General features: G+C 41.1%; 2 protein-coding genes across 5 annotated transcripts in view; one reads left to right on the top strand and one right to left on the bottom strand.

The window, feature by feature from the left end:
• SLC44A3 (solute carrier family 44 member 3) overlaps positions 1-10,134 on the top strand; it is a 78,414-nt gene extending 68,280 nt beyond the window's left edge. For all 4 annotated transcript variants that reach the window (XM_033200198.1, XM_033200196.1, XM_033200200.1 and 1 more), the window contains 3 exons: positions 6,065-6,202; positions 7,218-7,454; positions 9,711-10,134. In XM_033200198.1, coding sequence (XP_033056089.1) covers positions 6,065-6,202; positions 7,218-7,454; positions 9,711-9,815 — 480 coding nt within the window. In that variant the 3' untranslated portion in view covers positions 9,816-10,134. The remainder of the gene's footprint in view (positions 1-6,064; positions 6,203-7,217; positions 7,455-9,710) is intronic.
• A 1,947-nt stretch (positions 10,135-12,081) lies between these two features.
• The window catches only part of CNN3 (calponin 3), a 30,930-nt gene continuing 20,480 nt past the window's right edge, over positions 12,082-22,531 (bottom strand). The window contains exons 2-7 of the mRNA XM_033200201.1: positions 18,167-18,288; positions 17,886-17,952; positions 16,878-17,015; positions 16,425-16,541; positions 14,254-14,400; positions 12,082-12,955 (exon numbers count right to left, since the gene is read on the bottom strand). Of these exons, the coding sequence (XP_033056092.1) occupies positions 12,614-12,955; positions 14,254-14,400; positions 16,425-16,541; positions 16,878-17,015; positions 17,886-17,952; positions 18,167-18,288 (933 nt within the window). The 3' untranslated portion in view covers positions 12,082-12,613. The remainder of the gene's footprint in view (positions 12,956-14,253; positions 14,401-16,424; positions 16,542-16,877; positions 17,016-17,885; positions 17,953-18,166; positions 18,289-22,531) is intronic.

Raw genomic sequence — 22,531 nt, 5'->3', positions numbered from 1 at the left:
ATTGATTGAAATAGTTTCAGAAGGAATGGTACCAGCTCCTCCTTGTACCTCTGGTAGAATTCAGCTGTGAATCCATCTGGTCCTGGACTTTTTTGGTGGGTAGGCTATTAATTGTTGCCTCGATTTCAGAGCCTGCTATTGGTCTATTCAGGGATTCAACTTCTTCCTGATTTAGTCTTGGGAGAGTGTAAGTGTCCAGGAAATTATCCATTTCTTCTAGATTTTCTAGTTGATTTGCGTAGAGGCATTTATAGTATTCTCTGATGGTTGTTTGTATTTCTGTGGGGTCAGTGGTGATATCCCCTTTATCATTTTTTATTGCATCTATTTGATTCCTCTCTCTTTTCTTCTTTATTAGTCTAGCTAGCGGTCTGTCAATTTTGTTGATCTTTTCAAAAAACCAACTCCTGGATTCATTGATTTTTTGGAGGGTTTTTTGTGTCTGTATCTCCTTCAGTTCTGCTCTGATCTTAGTTATTTCTTGCCTTCTGCTAGCTTTTGAATGTGTTTGCTCTTGCCTCTCTAGTTCTTTTAATTGTGATGTTAGAGTGTCAATTTTAGATCTTTCCTGCTTTCTCTTGTGGGCATTTAGTGCTATAATTTCCCTCTACACACTGCTTTAAATGTGTCCCAGAGATTCTGGTATGTTGTATCTTTGTTCTCATTGGTTTCAAAGAACATCTTTATTTCTGCTTTCATTTCGTTATGTACCCGGTAGTCATTCAGGAGCAGGTTGTTCAGTTTCCATGTAGTTGAGCTGTTTTGATTGAGTTTCTTAGTCCTGAGTTCTAGTTTGATTGCACTGTGGTCTGAGAGACAGTTTGTTATAATTTCTGTTCTTGTACATTTGCTGAGGAGTGCTTTCCTTCCAATTATGTGGTCAATTTTGGAATAAGTGCGATGTGGTGCTGAGAAGAATGTATATTCTGTTGATTTGGGGTGGAGAGTTCTATAGATGTCTATTAGGTCCGCTTGGTGCAGAGATGAGTTCAATTCCTGGATATCCTTGTTAACTTTCTGTCTCGTTGATCTGTCTAATGTTGACAGTGGAGTGTTGAAGTCTCCCATTATTATTGTATGGGAGTCTAAGTCTCTTTGTAGGTCTCTAAGGACTTGCTTTATGAATCTGGGTGCTCCTGTATTGGGTGCATAGATATTTAGGAGAGTTAGCTCTTCCTGTTGAATTGATCCCTTTACCATTATGTAATGGCCTTCTTTGTCTCTTTTGATCTTTGATGGTTTAAAGTCTGTTTTATCAGAGACTAGGATTGCAACCCCTGCTTTTTTTTGTTCTCCATTTGCTTGGTAGATCTTCCTCCATCCCTTTATTTTGAGCCTATGTATGTCTCTGCATGTGAGATGGGTCTCCTGAATACAGCAGACTGATGGGTCTTGACTCTTTATCCAGTTTGCCAGTCTGTGTCTTTTAATTGGAGCATTTAGTCCATTGACATTTAAGGTTAATATTGTTATGTGTGAACTTGATCCTGTCATTATGATATTAACTGGTTATTTTGCTGGTTAGTTGATGCAGTTTCTTCCTATCCTCGATGGTCTTTACATTTTGGCATGTTTTTGCAATGGCTGGTACCGGTTGTTCCTTTCCATGTTTAGGGCTTCCTTCAGGGTCTCTTGTAAGGCAGGCCTGGTGGTGACAAAATCTCTAAGCATTTGCTTGTCTGTAAAGGATTTTATTTCTCCTTCACTGATGAAGCTTAGTTTGGCTGGATATGAAATTCTGGGTTGAAAATTCTTTTCTTTAAGAACGTTCAATATTGGTCCCCACTCTCTTCTGGCTTGTAGAATTTCTGCCGAGAGATCTGCTGTTAGTCTGATGGGCTTCCCTTTGTGGGTAACCCGACCTTTCTCTCTGGCTGCCCTTAAGATTTTTTCCTTCATTTCAACTTTGGTGAATCTGGCAATTATGTGTCTTGGAGTTGCTCTTCTGGAGGAGTATCTTTGTGGCGTTCTCTGTATTTCCTGAATTTGAATGTTGGCCTGCCCTACTAGGTTGGGGAAGTTCTCCTGGATGATATCCTGAAGAGTGTTTTCCAACTTGGTTCCATTTTCCCCCTCACTTTCAGGCACCCCAATCAGACGTAGATTTGGTCTTTTTACATAATCCCATACTTCTTGCAGGCTTTGTTCATTTCTTTTTCTTCTTTTTTCTTTTGGTTTCTCTTCTCGCTTCATTTCATTCATTTGATCCTCAATCGCTGATACTCTTTCTTCCAGTTGATCGAGTCGGTTACTGAAGCTTGTGCATTTGTCACGTATTTCTCGTGTCATGGTTTTCATCTCTGTCATTTCGTTTATGATCTTCTCTGCATTCATTAGTCTAGCTGTCAATTCTTCCACTCTTTTTTCAGGATTTTTAGTTTCTTTGCGCTGGGTACGTAATTCCTCCTTTAGCTCTGAGAAGTTTGATGGACTGAAGCCTTCTTCTCTCATCTCGTCAAAGTCATTCTCTGACCAGCTTTGATCCGTTGCTGGCGATGGGCTGCGCTCCTTTGCAGGGGGAGATGCGCTCTTATTTTTTGAATTTCCAGCTTTTCTGCCCTGCTTCTTCCCCATCTTTGTGGTTTTATCTGTCTCTGGTCTTTGATGATGGTGACGTACTAATGGGGTTTTGGTATAGGTGTCCTTCCTGTTTGATAGTTTTCCGTCTGACAGTCAGAAGGACTGTCTGTTGGTCTGTTGGAGATTGCTTGAGGTCCACTCCAGACCCTGTTTGCCTGGGTGTCAGCAGCAGAGGTTGCCGAAGATAGAATATTGCTGAACAGCGAGTGTACCTGTCTGATTCTTCCTTTGGAAGTTTCCTCTCAGGGGTGACTCCACCCTGTGAGGTGTGGGGTGTCAGACTGCCCCTAGTGGGGGATGTCTCCCAGCTAGGCTACTCAGGGGTCAGGGACCCACCTGAGCAGGCAGTCTGTCCGTTCTCAGATCTCAACCTCCGCGTTGGGAGATCCACGGCTCTCCTCAAAGCTGTCAGACAGAGTTGTTCACGTCTGTACCAGCCCCCGCTGCTTCCCCTATTGGACTTCAGCTATGCGCTGTCCTCAGAGGTGGAGTCTACAGAGACAGGCAGGCTTCCTTGAGCTGCTGTGAGCTCCACCCAGTTCGAGCTTCCCAGCGGCTTTGTTTACCTACTTAAGCCTCAGCAATGGCGGGCGCCCCTCCCCCAGCCTCGCTGCTGCCTTGCGGATAGATCTCCGCCGACTGCTGTGTTAGCAATGAGGGAGGCTCCGTGGGCTTGGGACCCCCCCGGCCAGGTGTGGGATATATTCTCCTGGTGTGCCTGTTTCCTTAAAGCGCAGTATTGGGGTGGGAGTTACCCGATTTTCCAGGTGTTGTGTGTCTCAGTTCCCCTGGCTAGGAAAACGGATTTCCTTCCCCCTTGCGCTTCCAGGTGAGGCGATGCCTCGCCCTGCTTCAGTTCTCGCTGGTCAGGCTGCAGCAGCTGACCAGCACCGATTGTCCGGCACTCCCTAGAGAGATGACCCCAGTACCTCAGTTGAAAATGCAGAAATCGGCCGGGCGCGGTGGCTCAAGCCTGTAATCCCAGCACTTTGGGAGGCCGAGACGGGCGGATCACGAGGTCAGGAGATCGAGACCATCCTGGCTAATACGGTGAAACCCTGTCTCTACTTAAAAAAATACAAAAAAAAACTAGCCGGGCGACGAGGCGGGCGCCTGTAGTCCCAGCTACTCGGGAGGCTGAGGCAGGAGAATGGCGTAAACCCGGGAGGCGGAGCTTGCAGTGAGCTGAGATCCGGCCACTGTACTCCAGCCTGGGTGGCAGAGCAAGACTCCGTCTCAAAAAAAAAAAAAAAAAAGAAAATGCAGAAATCACCGGTCTTCTGTGTCGCTCGCGCTGGGAGTTGGAGACTGGAGCTGTTCCTATTCGGCCATCTTCTCTTTTTCTATTTTTAATAGAGACAGGGTTTCACCATGTTGGTCAGGCTGGTCTTGAACTCCTGACCTCATGATCTGCCCCCAACCCCAGCCTCCCAAAGTGCTGGGATTACAGGCATGAGCCACCGCACCCAGCTCAGCCTTTTGTCTTTAAGAACTAAACATTCTTCTCTCGTTGGCCTTGAAGAGGGAGTTTGGTAAACTGGGTCAGTTAATTCTGCTCCCTTAATCCTATACTTGTTAGTGGTCTTCATCTCTTCCACTTACTCTATTGGGCCCCGCACTATGGCAGGCTGATTACTGCAGTAGACTCCACACTGATTACCTTGTGATGTGTTTGAAGGGATGTACAAAAGGGTTAATTTGTATATCATGAAATAAAAAGCTTTCATCCTTTATCCAAACCAAAAGGAATGACAACAACCCAAGCAGGTAGTATTCTCGTGTATTTTCCCAGGAAAGTTATAAATTCTTGTTGTAATCTGCAATGCAAGTAGCATTTTTAAAGATTTCAAGAGGCATAAATGGTCTTGAAATGTAGTCATAAGGGGAAGGTATTTTGGAAAAAATGACGTGAGAAATCATCTCATGTGAACATAAATCACACACATGATTTGCCATGGCAGCACTCCAGGCAACAGAGTGAGACTCTGTCTCAAAAAAAAAAAAAAAAAGAAAGTATCCAAAATCAGGAAATCAGTCAACATGTCCCAGCTACACACATGCACGTACACATGCACATATGTGCATCCCAGAATATGCATTAAAATTAAAATTATAAAAGCCATGTGGTAACATAGAAATGCTTATTATACAAAGAAAAAAGATATATAATCATGACACCATACCAGTTACACTGTATATTTTTTATTTCTAGCTTTGTTTTTTTTTTTTGAAACGGAGTTTTGCTGTTGTTGCCCAGGCTGGAGTGCAATGGCACAATCTTGGCTCACCGCAAACTCCGCCTCCCGGGTTCAAGCAATTCTCCTGCCTCAGCCTCCTGAGTACCTGGGATTACAGGCATGCACCACCACGCCTGGCTAATTTTGCATTTTTAGTAGAGACGGGGTTTCTCCATGTTGCTCAGGCTGGTCTTGAACTCCTGACCTCAGGGGATCCGCCCGCCTCGGCCTCCCAAAGAGGTGGGATTACAGGCCTAAGCCATGGCGCCTGGCCTATTTCTAGGATTTCTATTCAGTTTGTTTTCTACTCTGCTTCTTCATTTTTCATACTGTTCTGTTTATTCCTTATGGTTACTATTTCTTTCACTATTTTCTTAGTACCTTAAACATACCTCCCTAAATACTTTTTTTCCAGGTTGTTCTCAGGGTACAGATTCTGTTTGTTGTGCTGTTCATTTCCATGGGTCCTCTGTAAAATTTTCCTATGAGCTCCTCCTCTTCTCCAGGGGTTGTTACCTGTAGGACTCCACTATTCCCTGGCCTGGGAGGTGGCGATGTTGCTTTGCCTTTGCAAAACCCTAGGATTTTAACAGTCCCAGGCACATAGTGGATTTCTGTACCATCTTCCTGGAATGGCTGACTGAGGTTGAACTGAGTATGAATCCTGAATTTGTTAAAGGAGCTTGCTTCCCTAGCAAGGGCCTAATTGCATGCCTGTTGCACCTTTGGGTTCAGCTCTCACAAACCATTAGATCCTGCTTGCTTTCTGGTACCTAAACTTCCTGCCCTCAAACTCTGTTGTGCATTAAAAAACAACTTATTGCAGGCATGGTGGCTTTCACCTGTAATCCCAGCTACTCAGGAGGCCGAGGCACAACAATCGCTTGAGCGCAGGAGGCAGAGGTTGCAGTGAGCCGAGATGGCACCACTGCACTCCAGCCTGGGCAACAGTGTGAGACTGTCTCAAAACAAACAAGCAAACAAAACCCTTATGCTTTACCCATCATTTCCACATGTTTGTAGTGGGATATTCATATTAACCATAATTACCTATTTATCTTTTCTATCTGCTGCAACTATATGAAAATATATATGGGTATAATCAGACTGGAAAGGACTCTGAAAATGGTATTTTTTTATGGGTAGAGAGAGTAGGTTTATTGTAACTCTAGTTTGCAAACACTCTGTATTAATATATTGCCTTAAAATATAAGAATTACCTTTTAAACAATTCTCTTCTGTTTCAGAATGCATATACTACAACTGCTATTAATGGGACAGATTTCTGTACGTCAGCAAAAGATGCATTCAAAATCTTGTCTAAGAATTCAAGTCATTTTACATCTATTAACTGCTTTGGAGACTTCATAATTTTTCTAGGAAAGGTGAGATATCTTGACTAAATAAATAAAGGAGCCTGGGATTCTGAAAATTAAGCCACACAACAATTGGTTTGAAAGGGAACTATATTTCTTGAGTACTTACTCTGTAGTGGATGCTGTGCTTCCTTATCTCATTTAATCCTCAATCCCATGAGGTATCCCTATTTTGCAGAAGAGAAAACGAAGGTTTAATAACCTTTCCAGGGTTCTACAATAGGTAGAGCCAGAATTTTAATCCTAGTCTTACTCTCTTACCTGTGATCAGTTCTACCATTCTGATTCATTCTTTTTCAGGTCTAAAATGAACATACTACTAACCTCAGAAAATGAATGTTTGTGGGTTTCTCAGTAAGAATATATGGAAAGAGTATTGAAACCTGGACTGGGCAAGGTGGCTCACATGTGTAATACCAGTATTTTGGGAGGCTGAGGCGGGAAGATCACTTGAGGTCAGGAGTTTGAGATTAGCCTGGCCAGCATAGCAAAACCCCATCTCTACTGAAAATACAAAAATTAGCTGGGCGTGGTGGCAGGTGCCTGTAATCCCAGCTACTCAGGAGGCTGAGGCAGGAGAATCACTTGAACCTGGGAGGCAGAGGTTGCAGTGAACTGAGATCAACGCCACTGTACTACAGCCTGGCGACAGAGCGAGACTCTGTCTCAAAAGAAAGGGGGGTTTTCTAAAAAAGTTTTAAAGTGAATAAGCTTATTTTGGTGTTAAGTGAAAAAACAGAATAAAAAGTTTGTGAGATATTATTACATTTAGGTGAATACAAAAGCTAGGCACAGATAAAATAACATATAACCTTCCTACCCACCATTAACTGGGTTTCCTTTTGATACAGCTTTTCATTTTTTCCTCTATTTCATTCTGCCAAAATTTCTGACAAGCATTCTTTACAATAGTGCACACACACGTTGCACACATGAACGTATATTTAAACCATTACTTGTAACTGACAGAAACATCTAAGCAACTGATTCATAAAGATTTTCAACAAACTCTTCTTTTGCACAGGTGTTAGTGGTGTGTTTCACTGTTTTTGGAGGACTCATGGCTTTTAACTACAATCGGGCATTCCAGGTGTGGGCAGTCCCTCTGTTATTGGTAGCTTTTTTTGCCTACTTAGTAGCCCATAGTTTTTTATCTGTGTTTGAAACTGTGCTGGATGCACTTTTCCTGTGTTTTGCTGTTGATCTGGAAACAAATGATGGATCGTCAGAAAAGCCCTACTTTATGGATCAAGAATTTCTGGTAAGCAAACATTTCATTTCCAGTTGCAATGTCCACGCTCGCAATCTCAGTTTTGTAAAGCTGCACACACACACGAGTCTCATACCCAGCCTGTGTCTTCTAGAGGGCTCTGAGGCCTCTACTACCCCAGAGCCTGAAAGCGGGATTTGGGCTGAACTCTCCAAGGCTGAACCCACCTCCCTTTCTGAGAACCTTCTCCCTGGAGAAGTGAAGCTGAACAAGAATGCTGATCAGATGGATTCCTAAGTAGCAGCAGCACTTCTTACCCTGGGCAGATGTCCTGAACGCAGTAGTTCAGGTCCCTTTGGTGCTCGTGGCATGATCTAGTCTTTTGGGTGGTCTAGAAGTTTAACAGTTGATCTTTTTCTAAAGCATTTTTGCATCTCCAAGCATGATGTTCATACCCACTCTATTAGAGAGAGCTCACTTATGTGCTCTTCTGTGCCAGTATTGACAGATCTGCAATTCTCGGGCCCTTTATTAGCCCAGGCACACCAGTGTGAGAAAAGCCACACCCTCAGCGGAGTGCGCATACTGTTTATATCTGGAAGTAGCAGGCAGCTGTTTGCAACAGCCTTTGCAACACAGTTGTTGCCTACTTGCCTTATCCTGGGTAGACAGGGATATTTTAACAGCTGAATCATGTCTCATCTCTTTTCCTTGTCTGAGTTATAGATTTTCATAATTTTCTTTCATTCTGTTGCCATTAAAATTAGGTGTTAAAGCCCTTTTAGCTTGAAACAGAGCATTGAATGCACTCTTTAGTTCAGCAGCCATTCAATTTTTTAAGAACCACTTCCACAGTTTACAATTAATATATCCTCATCCTTCTCCATATAAAACATAAAAATACAATTTTTATTTTATTTTATTTTGAGACAGTTTTGCTCTTGTTGCCCAGGCTTGAGTGCAATGGCGCAATCTCGGCTCGCTGCAACCTCCACCTCCTAGGTTCAAGCGATTCTCCTGCCTCAGCCTCCCAAGTAGCTGGGATTACAAGTGTGCACCACCACGCCTGGCTAATTTTGTGTTTTTAGAACAGACGGGGTTTCACCATGTTGGTCAGGCTGATTTTGAACTCCTGACCTCAGGTGATCCACCCGCTTCAGCCTCCCAAAGTGCTGGGATTACAGTTGTGAGCCACCACACCCAGCCAAAATACAATTTTTACTTTTTACTTGTTTATTGACTTATTTGTATGTACTCTAAGGAAAGTGTTTATGATGGTGGTATGAAGCTAGCCAGGTCTCCATCCCCTGATTTACTTTTCCAGTTAAAAATCAACCTTGAAGTCCTGGCACTGTGGCTCACGCCTGTAATCCCAGCACTTTGGGAAGCCGAGGCAGGTAGATCACATGACGTCAGGAATTTGAGACCAGCCTGGCCAACATGGTGAAACCCTGTCTCTACTAAAAATACAAAAATTAGCCAGGTGCAGTGGCAGGCGCTATAATCTCAGCCACTTGGGAGGCTGAGACAGGAGAATCGCTTGAACCTGGGAGGTGGAGGTTGCAATAAGTTGAGATGGTGCCATTGCACTCCAGCCTGGGCGACAGAGGGCGATTCCGTCTCCCTACCAAAAAAAAAAAAAAAAAAAAAAATCCACCTTAAAATTTACCCCTTAAAATAGTTGTTTCAACAGAAGAAACTTTCTTAAGGATCCATTTATCTGAAATTTAAGGCCAAGAACTTGTAAATGGTTATCATTGGGACTCAGAAACCGATACTCCAGAATATGGCACTTTGACCTTCTCCCAAAGTGCAGGATGAAGCTGTCATCTGAATGAAATTCCCTTATCTGCCTAAAGTCCAGACCCACCAAAGAAAAAAACAGCCTCTGGCCCCTTCCCTGAGTTTTCCATTAACCAGACTTATATAGCAGAAACAAAGACTAACTTCAGTCAATATACTGGACAGACTTTTGTCACAAACCACTCTCTGCTCTGCGGGCCCAACAGACTTTGTCCCCGGCCATTAAGTATTCTTCAAGCTCATTAAACTCCCCTAAAGTAGTTTACCACCCCCCTAAAAATCATCCACGCTTCCCCATCCCCATTTCGTGGTTAGACAATCACTCTGTGATTCTTCTCCCCTGCGCTTGCTAATTTACACGCCATGTCTCCTGTTAATCTGCCTTTTGTAAGTTAATTCTTCAGCAAACCTTCAGAGGGCAAAGGAGAAGTTTTCCCTTGGCCCCCACATTATCAACAGTGCAGACACATTAATACTAATCTAACTTGTTCTTTTGTTTTTCAGAGTTTTGTAAAAAGGAGCAACAAATTAAACAATGCAAGGGCACGACAGGACGAGCACTCATTAAGGAATGACGAGGGAACAGAACTCCAGGCCATTGCGAGATAGATACCCATTTAGGGATTTGTAGGTGGAAAACGTTTCCTTCTAAAGAACCATTTACAGAATAGAAGACAAGACCACTCGAGAAAAGTTAGTGGAATTTTTTTTTTAAAGACCTAATAAGCCCTATTCTTTCTCATTGTCTTTGTCATTATTGTTTGACCAGGTAACAATACTGGAACCATATTAGTTTACCACCTTTTTTTTGTACAAATTAGGACAGAAAAACTCTCTTAAAACCATGTTTATATGCATCAATTTAAAAAGTACACTATATAAGAACTGAGGTAAGTTTGTAAGTGCATAACTAATAAACCTTTTTAAGGATTTTGTTAGCGGAAATCTCTGGAATTTTTTTTTTTTTTAAAGGGACAGCGTCTCACTATGTTCCCAAGGTTGGAGTATAGTGGTGACACACAGGTGCCATCATAGCTCACTGCAGCCTCCAACTCTTAGGTTCAAGTGATCCTCCTGCCTCAGCCTCCCAAGCAGCTGGGACTACAGGCATGCCACCATGCCCAGCTTGGAACGTCGCTCTTATACAGAGTAGGACACTTCCGTACTCATCCAATCCTGGAAATATGCTGAGTGAATTCACTTTTCAAAGTACAATTCTTAGATTTGGTGACAATAAAAACCAAAAGTGTAATCTCTGACATTAACTACCACCTGAACTGGGCATGTACAGGACAGGCAGGAGTGTAACCAGTGATTCAGTCTGTGCACATGCTCTTCCTTTTTTCTGAATACTCTTCCTCCGCTTTGCTAATGGCAAACTCCTACTTATTCTTCAAGACCCAGCTCTGATAGCATCATGCTTCTGCAATGCCTCTGAGCAGCATTACTTGCCCTCTCTTCTGTCCTTTTCCTCTATGCTCTGATAGGACTGTGAATCCACTTTCTTTTTGTTATGTCTCTCCACCAGATCACATTCCATGATGGCACACACAATTTATCTCAGAAATCCTGATACACAGCACTTACAGCAGACATTCTGGTGGTTTTCAACCACAGCCCCACCTGAGAAATTACCTGGAGACAGATTTTTAAAAATACTTCTGCCTGGACCTGAGATTTATGTAGATGGGAATGAGGGGAAGAGCTTTTCCTTTTTAAAACTCTAACCAAATAGAAACATTTTAACATGTTGATTGGCAGCCTCATGAGAATCAATCTGACTTAAATGGCAGGGCAGGTAGTGTGATATAAGGCTTCCGTCCCCTAAACTTGGAAGAGTCAAAGATGACAAGGACAGCCTGAGAACTCAGGTCTATTTTAAATGCAATGACTTTTTTCTTAAATGCCACCATTGAATTAGCTTGACTCCAATAGTTTCCTTTACAAGCAGTTTCCCAGAAGCATTAAACCTAGTCATTGTGACATGATGAGCTCATAGGCTTCACTTTTGTGGGCTCGTCAAACCATGTGTATATACTCATCTCTCGCAAAAGTTGGACGGTTTTCGCCCCCAAACCTCATAGAGCCAATCCTATCAGAAGACATGGCTTGGCTGAGACAATGTGGGAAAGTGTGTGTTACTAAGTTTCTTTTAGTGACTGCATTTTTGTCACTATGACACCTAGCTATTTGTCCTTCCCTCTGTCAGGACTGAAGGTTTATGTTTCACTATAAACCCTAGCTTATTATCAAGCAGCACATCTTATGGCTGACCTAGCATATTTCTTATTCATATTTACCCTAAGAGAGGAAAATTCCTCACTGCTCATATCAATACTCCTAAAAATTAAGATTATTCCAAGTTGAATTTAAGATGAATCTGGGCCAGCCAAGTCACAGTGAAATAAGCAAGGGTCAGAAAATGATTTGAATCCTGTCATTTACGATGTGTGATGGTTTCCTAAGCCTCAATCTCCTTAACCATAGACTGCAGTGTTGTGTGGAGTAAATAAAATGTTAATGTACCTTGTAACAGTACCTAGGAAAAAGGTACTTAAAAAAAAAAAAATCTGACCCTACCTATCTAGAAGCTAGCCAGAAAATAATCAGCCTGTGGTTCATATGAATGTTCAAAACAAAATATTTATTTATAAAAAATACAATGGGATAAGTTTATGCTGAGAAATGCAGCAATAAATACAGTTGAAGAAAACAGAGCAACTCTACATTGATACATTGGCACAAACAGGAAGAGCAAATGCATCACCCAGGCCTAAATGTCCACAGGCCACTTTTGTACATGCTCCTTTAGAAACACCACTCTGAAAAGATCTTGTCCGCTAGGTAAGAGAATGAGTACACATATAATCACAAATGCACACTGATCATGACTTTATTTAAAAATTAGCAAACAATACTGTAGAAACATTGATATGTAAATTTCTAAAACGCTGCATCTTAAATTTAGTTGGCAAAGACCACATTTAGCAATAAGCATGAGTTTAGTCTTCCATGTAGAAACCAGATATACTAAACTGTAAAAAAAAAAAAAAAAAAAAAGTTTCCTATTATTTGAAAATACCAGTTTAATATAAGATTGTAAAAATGCATAGATTTTTGCATACAAGAACTGGCTGTACGAGAGTACTCCCCTTTCACAGTATTCCTTTTTACTTCATATGCAAGTTATTGATTATGCTGTAGGATTTAACTATTACAGCACTAAAAGGCAACTATTGAGGGAAGAGGCAGAAAAAGGAAAAAGGAATGTACGTAAGGCAATTTTTCTTAAAAGTACAATAAGCTTAATAGTGTTTTAGGAAGACAAGATAAAAATTACTCAAGGCTAGCTTGGTTCTCACTGAATAAAAACAATGGACTAAATACTGAGCTCCTTCTGTGTGGATCTAATAATCAATGCCTTGGTCGCTATATTGGTAATCTCTGGGGTAGTCATCCTGGTACTCGCCATGATACTCATCGGGGTATTCTGCCTGATAATCACTATCACTGATTTCCGAACCATTTGTTCCTGTTCCTTGGCTTCCGTTGTGAATGACAGGTTCTGTAGGAGCAGCACAGTATTTGGGATCATATACTTGCCGCCCAAGCCCATACACACTCATTCCTTTCTGGGAAGCAACTTTGTTGGTACCCATCTGTAGGGAAATGGTCGAGTTGTCCACCGGCTGTAATGTTAGCTTCTGATCATAGATGTCTCTTCTGGTACCTGGTGCTAACATCCCTGCCTGGTATTAGAACATAGTATAAAAGTTAAAACGGCAGCTACACTCTACTCTTGTGAATCATTTATAGATTATAGAATTCACACTGAATATGAACAGCAGTACGTGAACTTTCCTTTGGTTCAGGGGTAAAGTTAGCTTAACCAAAATATCCTGATACTGAATCACTTCCAGGAAGCAATATTCATTGGCTTTTGAGCTAGGTGAGACCTTTCTTCAAAGTCCTTGCTCTGCTATAAAATTACTATGTGGCCTCAAACAAGTAAATTTAGCTTTAGGTTTCTCAAATTGCAACATGGAGACATTACTACTTACTCTGGATTTAAGTGAGGATGAGACATAAAGAATGTGAAATCATAATGCTTCCACACCACAAAGTTCCATGTGAATGCCCATGAGGACCACATACATTATCCGGGTTACCCATTTCAAAAGTTTATAATATATTCAACAAAAACTATGTTGAGCAGATCTTAAGGACTTGAGTCTTTTCAAAAGGCTGAGATGCAGAAGAGCCAACCACTTCACAGCCACTCACTCCCCTCTCTTTCAGAGTACAGTACCTCATACTTCATCTCTACTTACATCAGGCACACACTTCCAGGTTCCGAGTGGGTAGAAAAGTACACGTGAGTGGCAGCTATGACAGACATAATGCTATGCCTGGCAGGATGTGTTCCATAAGGGCAAAGTGATCAATCTCCCTTGGACTCACTAAGAAAATGTTTTCTAAACCCTATCCCAGCTGATGTTGGATGTGAGACCTGTCTGTTCTCAAATGGTTGTTGGAACTTCCTTCTGAGGTGCTGGTGATCTATTTTCAACAAGGAAATATTTCTATCTTGGATGTGGTGTACTGGTATTTTCATCACGTTGCATTTCCATCTCCTTATATTGACACATCTAATAGGAATGCTAGTTAAATCCTTCTTAGTGGAACACCAGATAATTTTACCTATTAATTAAGGGTTCTTTAAAAAAAAAAAAAAAAAGTCAGCATTTAAATGAGCAGTATTTTACTTGGATTTTGGAGCAAGAACACTGTAATCAACATATCTTTTTTTCTGCTGGCTGGGTAGAAAGAAGGCCAGCTCTTCTAACTGCCAACAAAAACCACGAGACACATCGTGCTTTTGCTGCTATCGAAAAGGTCTTTTGATTCTTTTACTTTTCCAGCAAAGTCCACATCCCTGAAGGAATATACTCTAAATAAACTATACAAAAAATACCTACTTTAAACTTCTAGATAATAAGAATAAGGTAAGTGTACTCTTGTACAAGTAGAAAAAGGTATTGCTTACCTGGCTGGCTCCTTTATTGGTGCCCATCTGCAGACTAATTGTGGTCTGGTCAAAAGGTTTGTCAGTTTGCATTTTGGGGTCATAAAGGTGCCTCCTAGTCCCATAAGCTGTCATACCTGCCTGGCTGGCACATTTGTTGGTTCCCATCTTTTAAGTTAAAAGTAAAATTGCACAAATTATCAGATGTCAACAATATACACAATACAAACAAAACTTTCCATGCTACTAAAAAGACAGAAGGGGCAGAACTGACAAGTTACTGAGCTGAGGCTCCAGCCAACTCTTCCATGTGTTTACAAACAAATTTCAAGTGCTAACTTTCAAAAGAAAATTTTACAGAAATTCACTATAGATAAAACCTCATACATAGCATAATTAAACACACTTTAACAGGTGGACTGACACACTAAAAGTCATTACAGTGGCAGAATAATTTCCTCTGCTACTGTTTCCCCAGATAACCAAATTAAGAGGTACCAGCTTTGGTTATTTAAACAGAAGCAATCCTAGGCCAAGCAATATGCTGTTCCACTCCAGGAATGTTTTACATAAAATGTGAAAGCAAATGCCAGCTGTTTTCTCTGGGAGCTTGACAAGGACTTCTTTAACTTTCAAAATCACCAACATTTTCACCAGAAAGGAACCACATTTTATTCCTGCAACTCCCATGTCCTTGGACAGAGCTGGAGAAAGGTGGAATAAGGAATCTAAACTCAGCAAAGTTCAGGGAAACAGTAATTAACTTTTCTTCCCCACTGAGAACAGTATGGCTTCAGGACCAACCATTACACCCTGTTCCACTGGTTAGGGACACTTTTCTGATGTTGGATCTTTTTTCTTTAAAAGTAAGATGAAAGAAAATCTTTATTACTAAATATAAAATCTGTTCATTGAAGAAAATTCAGAAAACATATATAAGCAAAAAGGAGGGGGAAAAAATCATTGTGATCCCACCATCCATTCACTGTCAACATTTGTGACTATCCTTTTAGCTTTTTAACCTACGTGTCTTTGTATATATCTATAGATGCACATACACATATAGAAATACATATGAAAACATGTGCAGTTTTAATTTTAAAACTCCATGCTGACCACAGTATTTGATGATCTGATTTTTTTTCCCCATAACCTATCTTTTCAAACTCTAGTGTAACATTTTACATTACACTTTGCTTTTATGGAGTTGTAATTCAACCAACTGACTATTATTCTGAAATACAGGTTTCCAGTTTCTCGCCACCGATACAATTTTGTACTGTGCAAAAACAAATCTAACTTGCATAGACTCAGTCCAGAAAGGGGCACTGTGTCCAACAGGTCAGTGGCTTTTGGAGAGTAAAGCCAACAGCATTTAGGGCGTTAGCAATGGCGTTTCCATGACACTCTCCAGGGGAACAATTAAGAGAAGGAAAACATAACTATGTATTTCAGAAGAATTTAAACTGACACATTCTAACAGGGCTTGGCTGCTATATCATGATTTGGTACTGTAAATAAGGGACTTTGGCACTAAGGTTGTGTAAAATTGCCTCATTTGGTCAGTAACATTAAGGAATTTATGTACATTTCTGGCTGGGTGTGGTAGCTCATGCCTGTAATCTCAGCACTTTGGGAGGCCAAGGCGGGCAGATCATCTGAGGTCAGGAGTTCAAGACCAGCCTGGCCAACATGGTGAAACCCTATCTCTACCAAAAATACAAAACTTAGCCGGGCATAATGGCTCGTGCCTATAATCCCAGCTACTTGGGAGGCTGAGGCAGGAGAATCGCTCAAACCCAGGAGGTGGAGGTTGCAGTGAGCCGAGATTGCACCACTGCACTCCAGCCTGGGTGACAGAGCGAGACTCTGTCTCAACAACAACAAAAAAAGATAAAATAAAAAAATTTTAAAGTGCATTTTTCTTTAAAAAAATAGACAATATGATTCAATTAAAAATTTTCATTTCCTGGGGAAATAACTGTCAAGTTAGGTGGCATATCTGAGGTTTCCTCTAAAAATTATCATTGTCTTATGGGCTTTAAATAAATATAAATTGTATAAACTATACCCACCCCCCAAGTACTATAGTACTTCCATCTATTCTTCACTTAGGAGAGGCTTAATATTTTGCATGGTGAGGATTAATCATATTGAATAAGTAACTGAATAAGCAACACCACATTACTTACCTGCAGACCAATTACACTTTGGCCAGCTTTTAATTTTCCTTCATCAAAACGTCTTGTTTGTTTTTCTGCATACTTAACTCCAATGTCAATGGTTGTATGGAATCCTTTTGTTTTAGCCTAGACAGAAACATGCACACTAACTGAAAAGGCCAACCGAGTTTCACAGAAGGAATAACAAAGAAAGGATGTGGTCATAGACGAAGGGGCCCAAACTACAGATAAAAAAAGATTTCAGGCTGTTCAGTGATATACTGCATCATTTGAAATGTGACTGTTCTAAGTAAGCTATCTAGTACGAGGCAGCTGATGTCAGCAGCCTTTCCACAAAGCTAGTAATGACAGAAGAGACAGGCCCCGCCCCACCTGGTCTGAAGCCCCACGAAACAGCAATGATGCAATTCCTCACCAACGTGGTGGGAATCTGTTAACCAGCCATTCAAGACATGTACGTACCAGACCTGCTAGAGCCACCAGAGTAGTCTGAACCTGGGTCATGTTTCCATTCTCAAAAAGATCATTTGCTTCGAATATGTCATGTGGCTTCATACCATAAGCCTGAATAGCTTTAATAAAGTTGCCAATATTCTCCAACTATAAAGAAGAAGAGTTTTATAACTTCTGGAGCTAAATATTGACATTCATAATTTCTAAGAATTCTAAGCCTTCATAACTAGTTATAAGATGCCGCCCAGACAGCTGTTTAACAAGGATTCAACCAAATGCATGCTAAGCACGGCTCTCTCTGGAACAGGAAAGCGCAAGAAGAGAGTGTGCCTCTCACTGTGGGGCACATCATGGTCTTCATATTTTTCAGCAGTTACGTGTTTTCAGTTCTTGTGGGCAAGAGCTTCCTTATATATTTTAAAAGGATTCTGTATCAGAGCTATCCAGGCCTGGAATTTTATTTGTCAAAAGGCATATAATTACTCATACTAATAAATAATTCATTACGTGTTTTCATTTTAGTTTCAGAATAAATTTGTGGTTACTAAATACTCACTATCTCATATCTCAAAACACATGTTCAAGACCAGTAAGTATCCCATTTTCCTTACTCATACACATTCATGAACTAAGGCGGTGTCTGATACAGTGCTCTGCAGTCCACTGTTAGTTATGTAGAATGCCTTGGTTTTTCCCTTATCCTTAAGGTCTGGGTTGCATTTCTCTGTGTAAGCTGTGTCAAGTCCTTTCTGAATGTACACAGACTAAATATACACAGGAAAACTTCTAAGCTAAACATAATAATTACAGAACTAGTTCAATAAGTAATTATGGAGCCATTAAAAAAGGGCAAAAAATTAAATATGCACAAATTTCTGCTACATCTATGTAAAAACTGTAATCAAAAAGTTTAAAAAAAAAACACACAAAACCAAAAAACCAAACCTGAAATCAAGTTTTCACTACATAAAATGCAACCATCTAGAACCAGAGGTGGTTGGTTTGGCTGTTTGTTACCTGAGGCCAGTTCAGTGAGGACTCGTTGACCTTCTTCACTGAGCCTGGCTGTAGCTTGTTTATAAGTCTGAAAAGAAAAATATGAGAGACATCTTATTTACTAGTCACACAAAAACAAGGACTGAAATATCAAGTTGCTCCTTTAACATCAGTAAGGGAAAGCATTAAATATATCTGTAGAATATCAAGGTCTGACACCCTGGGCTGAGAAGGAGAGTAAGAGAGAAGGCCATGGAAAGAACTGGAAGAGCAGAAACAGACTCTGGAGGGCTGTAACTCACTCGCAGAGGATGATGCCATCCTTTAAGCCCAGCTGGAAGTTGGTGCCAATGCTCATGCCTGTCACCTCTTCTATCCAATTGCGAAGATCTTCTTCTGCTTGATGATCATACTTGGAAGCAATCTGAAATACAAGTTAACTCACTTTAGAAGAATTTCACGAAAGCAGCAGAAACTGCCGACTCACAACGTGCTCTGCTTTCACTATCCATTAAGACCACAGCTGTGAAGTGCAGTAAATGACACTCAATAGAGCTCAATGGCAAACTTAACCGTTACAACTTCAGTAACTAATAACAAATTTTTGGTGAAGACAGTGTCATACAAAATTTTGAACAGCACATGGAGAGTCTGGGACTGACAAGGAGAGAACATCCATCAAGAGACATCAGATTTCCCTTCATGATCCACAGGAAGTGACAAGGATTTATGGTATGTTACAATATGGCACTCCAACTTTAAAGTTTAAGTCATTAATCACCATATTCCAAAAAAAGAAGGGGAGAGGATTCTGACACATGCAGTTATTTTACAGAGTATCTCACACCTCGTCAATACATAACATTCCAATAGTTTTTTTGACTGGGAAGTTCTGGTATTTGCCTTCTGTTCAGCCAAATACACACTACATACTAAACACACACACATACACACTTTCCTCAGTACTAATTACTGTACAATATTTAAATTCTGTTTATGTAGTCTCTATTCTATTAGACTTCTTACAGGAAGGAAAAGCAGCTAGTTCAGATTCTTAGTATCTAGAATTGAACCTGACACCCAAACACCTGATAAAACAAAAAGAAGTTTAACTTTTTACTTGCAGAATTCAAAAATAAAGGCCAACTTACCAACACAAATGCAATGCTATTATACATGGTAAAACTACTAAACATAAGTTTTGAAAGATCCCTTTTTAATAAGACCACAGACCTCAACTTAAAATAATTGAAAAAATAAAATTTAAGCAAAATATTGTGAAAAAAATCACATGCCCAAGTTCTTAAGCTATTCCGTGTCCTGGAGTCCCCTTAAAGGGGCTGGTCAATCAGGGTTATGGAGAACACAGCTCAGGCAGGCGCAGTGGCTCACACCTGTAATCTCGGCATTTGGGGACTGAGCTGGGTGAATCTCTGGAGCTCAGGAGTTCGAGACTAGCCTGAGCACCATTGAGAGACGTCGTCTCTACTAAAAATAAAAAATTCAGCTGGGCTTGATGGTGCATGCCTGTCATCCCAGTGACTTGGAAGGCCAAGGTAGGAAGATTCCTTGAGCCCACGAGATCAAGCCTACAGTGAGCCATGATCACGCCACTGCACTCCAGCCTGGGCAACAGAGTGAGACCCTGTCTCCTGCCCCACCGCCAAAAAAATAACCCACAGCTGGGAAGAAGGAAAGATCCAGTATCATTTGTCTTCTCATTCAGCAAAGGTGAAAATGCCAAGTATATATAGGAAATGCCCAGGAGATAGAGATCATAAGCTTGGGAATCAATTACATTGTTGGAAATGGGAATGAAGGTAGAAATGTCTGCTGTGTCCATAAGACGTAGGGAGGGTTAATCACGGCAAGAAATGAAATGACATCTTGACATTTTAGTCACAAAGAGGTCCCGCAAATTCCAGTCTACACCACTCATGGAGGAACCAAGCACAACTGTGGGAAATGCCCCAGGTTCCTAGTGCCAGAGCATATAGGACTGTGGGCTGCATTCAGGTCCTTTCCAAGAGAGAGAGCCTGACCACCAGGATCAGGACAGACATTTACGAACCTGGCCAGCTTACCTGTAAGTCACCCAACAGTGAAAACCAACGCTGAGTCTTAAAAAACACAGACTCCAAGTGTCACACTTGATCACAGTTCCTTTTTGTGTCTATCAAAAGGCACAACAGCCTTTAACTTCTCAAGGTAGGAAAAACATCCTGTTTTCCAGGTCAAGTAAGTGGAAAGGTCTACATTCCAGATCCCCCTCTTGAAGGCTCACTGTGCACCTGAGCCTGAGGGATGTCCTGGCACATAATCAGACTACTCCTGGGCTGTTTTCAGGGACTCTCTTCCCCTCCCCGCCATGCCAAACATGAAGCTTCTGCTTTGACTGAGAGAGGGCAAATGATTTCACTAAATTACGGTGGCGTTAGGGGAGATGGCAGTTCTTGATCCTTTGCACCCTTTACCCAAGTTGGAGAAATGGCTCTACAGCTTTGACAGAATAATGGATAACGGATTTAAACTGTGGATTTATTTACCCAGAATTACAAATGAAAATCCAGTAAGTTTATATTTTCATATTAAGACGACCAACTGTGCAATGTTTCATGGATCAAGTATGGCCTGGAGGTTAGTCTATAAAAGACAGTCTTAAATACAATTTGTTTCCAGGCTACTCTCAAACTCTTGGTCTCATGTGATCCTCCCGCATCAGCCTCCCAAAGTGCTGAGATTACAGGCATGAGCCACCACTCCCAGCCTCCAATACTCCTATTATACCTCAGATAAATATTCTAGGATAATATATCTCCTCCAACACATCAAATAAACCCATGTTTTGTGGCACTTTTAGAAAATAAAAGCAAATATTAAATTGGTAGACACATTTTTATTTTATTATTTTTGAGATGGAGTCTTGCTCTGTCGCCCAGGCTGGAGTGCAGTGGCGTGAACTCGGCCGTACTGCAACCTCCACCTCCCGGGTTCAAGCAATTCTCCTACCTCAGCCTTCCGAGTAGCTGGGAGTACAGGCACACGCCAGCATGCCTGGCTAATTTTCGTATTTTTAGTAGAGACGGGGTTTCACCATGTTGGTAAGGCTGTTCTCAAACTCCTTACCTCAGGTGATCCGCCTGCCTCGACCTCCCAAAGTGCTGAGATTAAAGGCGTGAGCCACTGTGTCTAGCCGGTAGACACATTTTTTTTAAAGTCTTGACTATATTTTCACACTGGGGTCTTGTTCTGGGTGGCTAGAAAAATAAATTCTCGCTATATAAATTGGAGGTGGTGGTATGAAAGGGGACAGGCAAAGAAGAAAAGGAGAAAAGTACTCCTCAAGCATTAACTATGGAAAGCACATTCTAATTGTAAGGTGACTTTTTTTTCCCCAAAAGTGAAGGTGTTCTCAACTAGGAGATATATTTTGATCAATCTGAAGAAAAACATAATATACTAGGGTGAGAGGAGTTCTGCCTCGGCGCCACGCCTGGCTCCATCTATCTTTGCTATGGGCCCTGGGTTAGTTTCCCTAACTTCTCTTGATCCAAGAGGAAGTCTGAACTGGATGACTGCACTAGGTCCTTTCCTACTCTCAGCTGTCTACACAATTTTGTCAAATAATAAAAAACTGAAGAAGTATTTTCTCTTGTTTCTTCAAATGTAGAGAAAAATTATGTTAGAGTAGTTTAGGGTATTTCACAGGATGGTGATGGTAATTTTCACACCAAATGACACCAATTATTATTTAAGCAGAAAAACATTAAAAGGATATTTATGTGTCCTTTGTTAAAAATGTGTCCAACAGATTTGCTGCCATGCCCCAAACCACGAAGTGATTACAGACCTAACTTGAAATATCTTAGGAGATCCCAGTAAGAAGTTTTCATCTTCTCTGTTGACAGTTCTGGTCAAGGAAGGGAAGAGAGAGAAAAATCAAGCGCTGGAGTCAGATGGGCCTCAGTTCAAATCCTGGCTCTGCCAGTGAGTGGTTGTAGGGGGGAGCTCTGGACAGGCGATGCTGTCCTTGAGACTTACCATATGACCATGTGCACAAAAGAAATTCGTAAGTACATGCATGCAAAACTCAAAGCCCCATATGATCCATTAAAAATTAAAACTAGGAATGCAGCCACATCAAATAACTGTTGGTTTGGGCTAAGGGTTTCCTTTCAGTCAAGGAGCAACGGGATTCTTCTATCCAAATACTGCGAATATGTTTCTAGTAAGTGAGCTTCATGCAGTCAGGCCAGCTAAACAGCATTATCTTTTAAAATCAAGGAACTGAGAGCAATTTTAAAAAGTAATCTTTGGCCAATAAAAATGATTTACTATTTTCATCTAAAAAGCTTCAATTTCTGAACATCTGGCAGAAAACCACTTATATTTTCTTTCTCCCAACAAAAGAAAGTTAGCTTAAAATTATTGCTTAAACTTACCTCATTAATACTTCATGGAAATTTCACTCTAATTTACTTTAAAATTACTCTTCCTGGCCAGGCGCGGTAGCTCACGCCTGTAATCCCAGCATTTTGAGAGGGCGACGCAGGGGGGATCATGAGGTCAGGAGATCGAGAAAACCCGTCTCTACTGAAAATACAAAAAATTAGCCGGACGTGGTGGCGGGCACCTGTAGTCCCAGCTTCTTGGGAGGTTGAGGCAGG

The sequence above is a fragment of the Trachypithecus francoisi genome, unplaced genomic scaffold, assembly GCF_009764315.1.
Source record: "Trachypithecus francoisi isolate TF-2019V2 unplaced genomic scaffold, Tfra_2.0 Lachesis_group5, whole genome shotgun sequence".
Lineage (NCBI taxonomy): Eukaryota > Metazoa > Chordata > Mammalia > Primates > Cercopithecidae > Trachypithecus > Trachypithecus francoisi.
The sequence above is the reverse complement of the archived record's forward strand: the minus strand, read 5'-3'. Positions and strand labels throughout refer to the sequence as shown.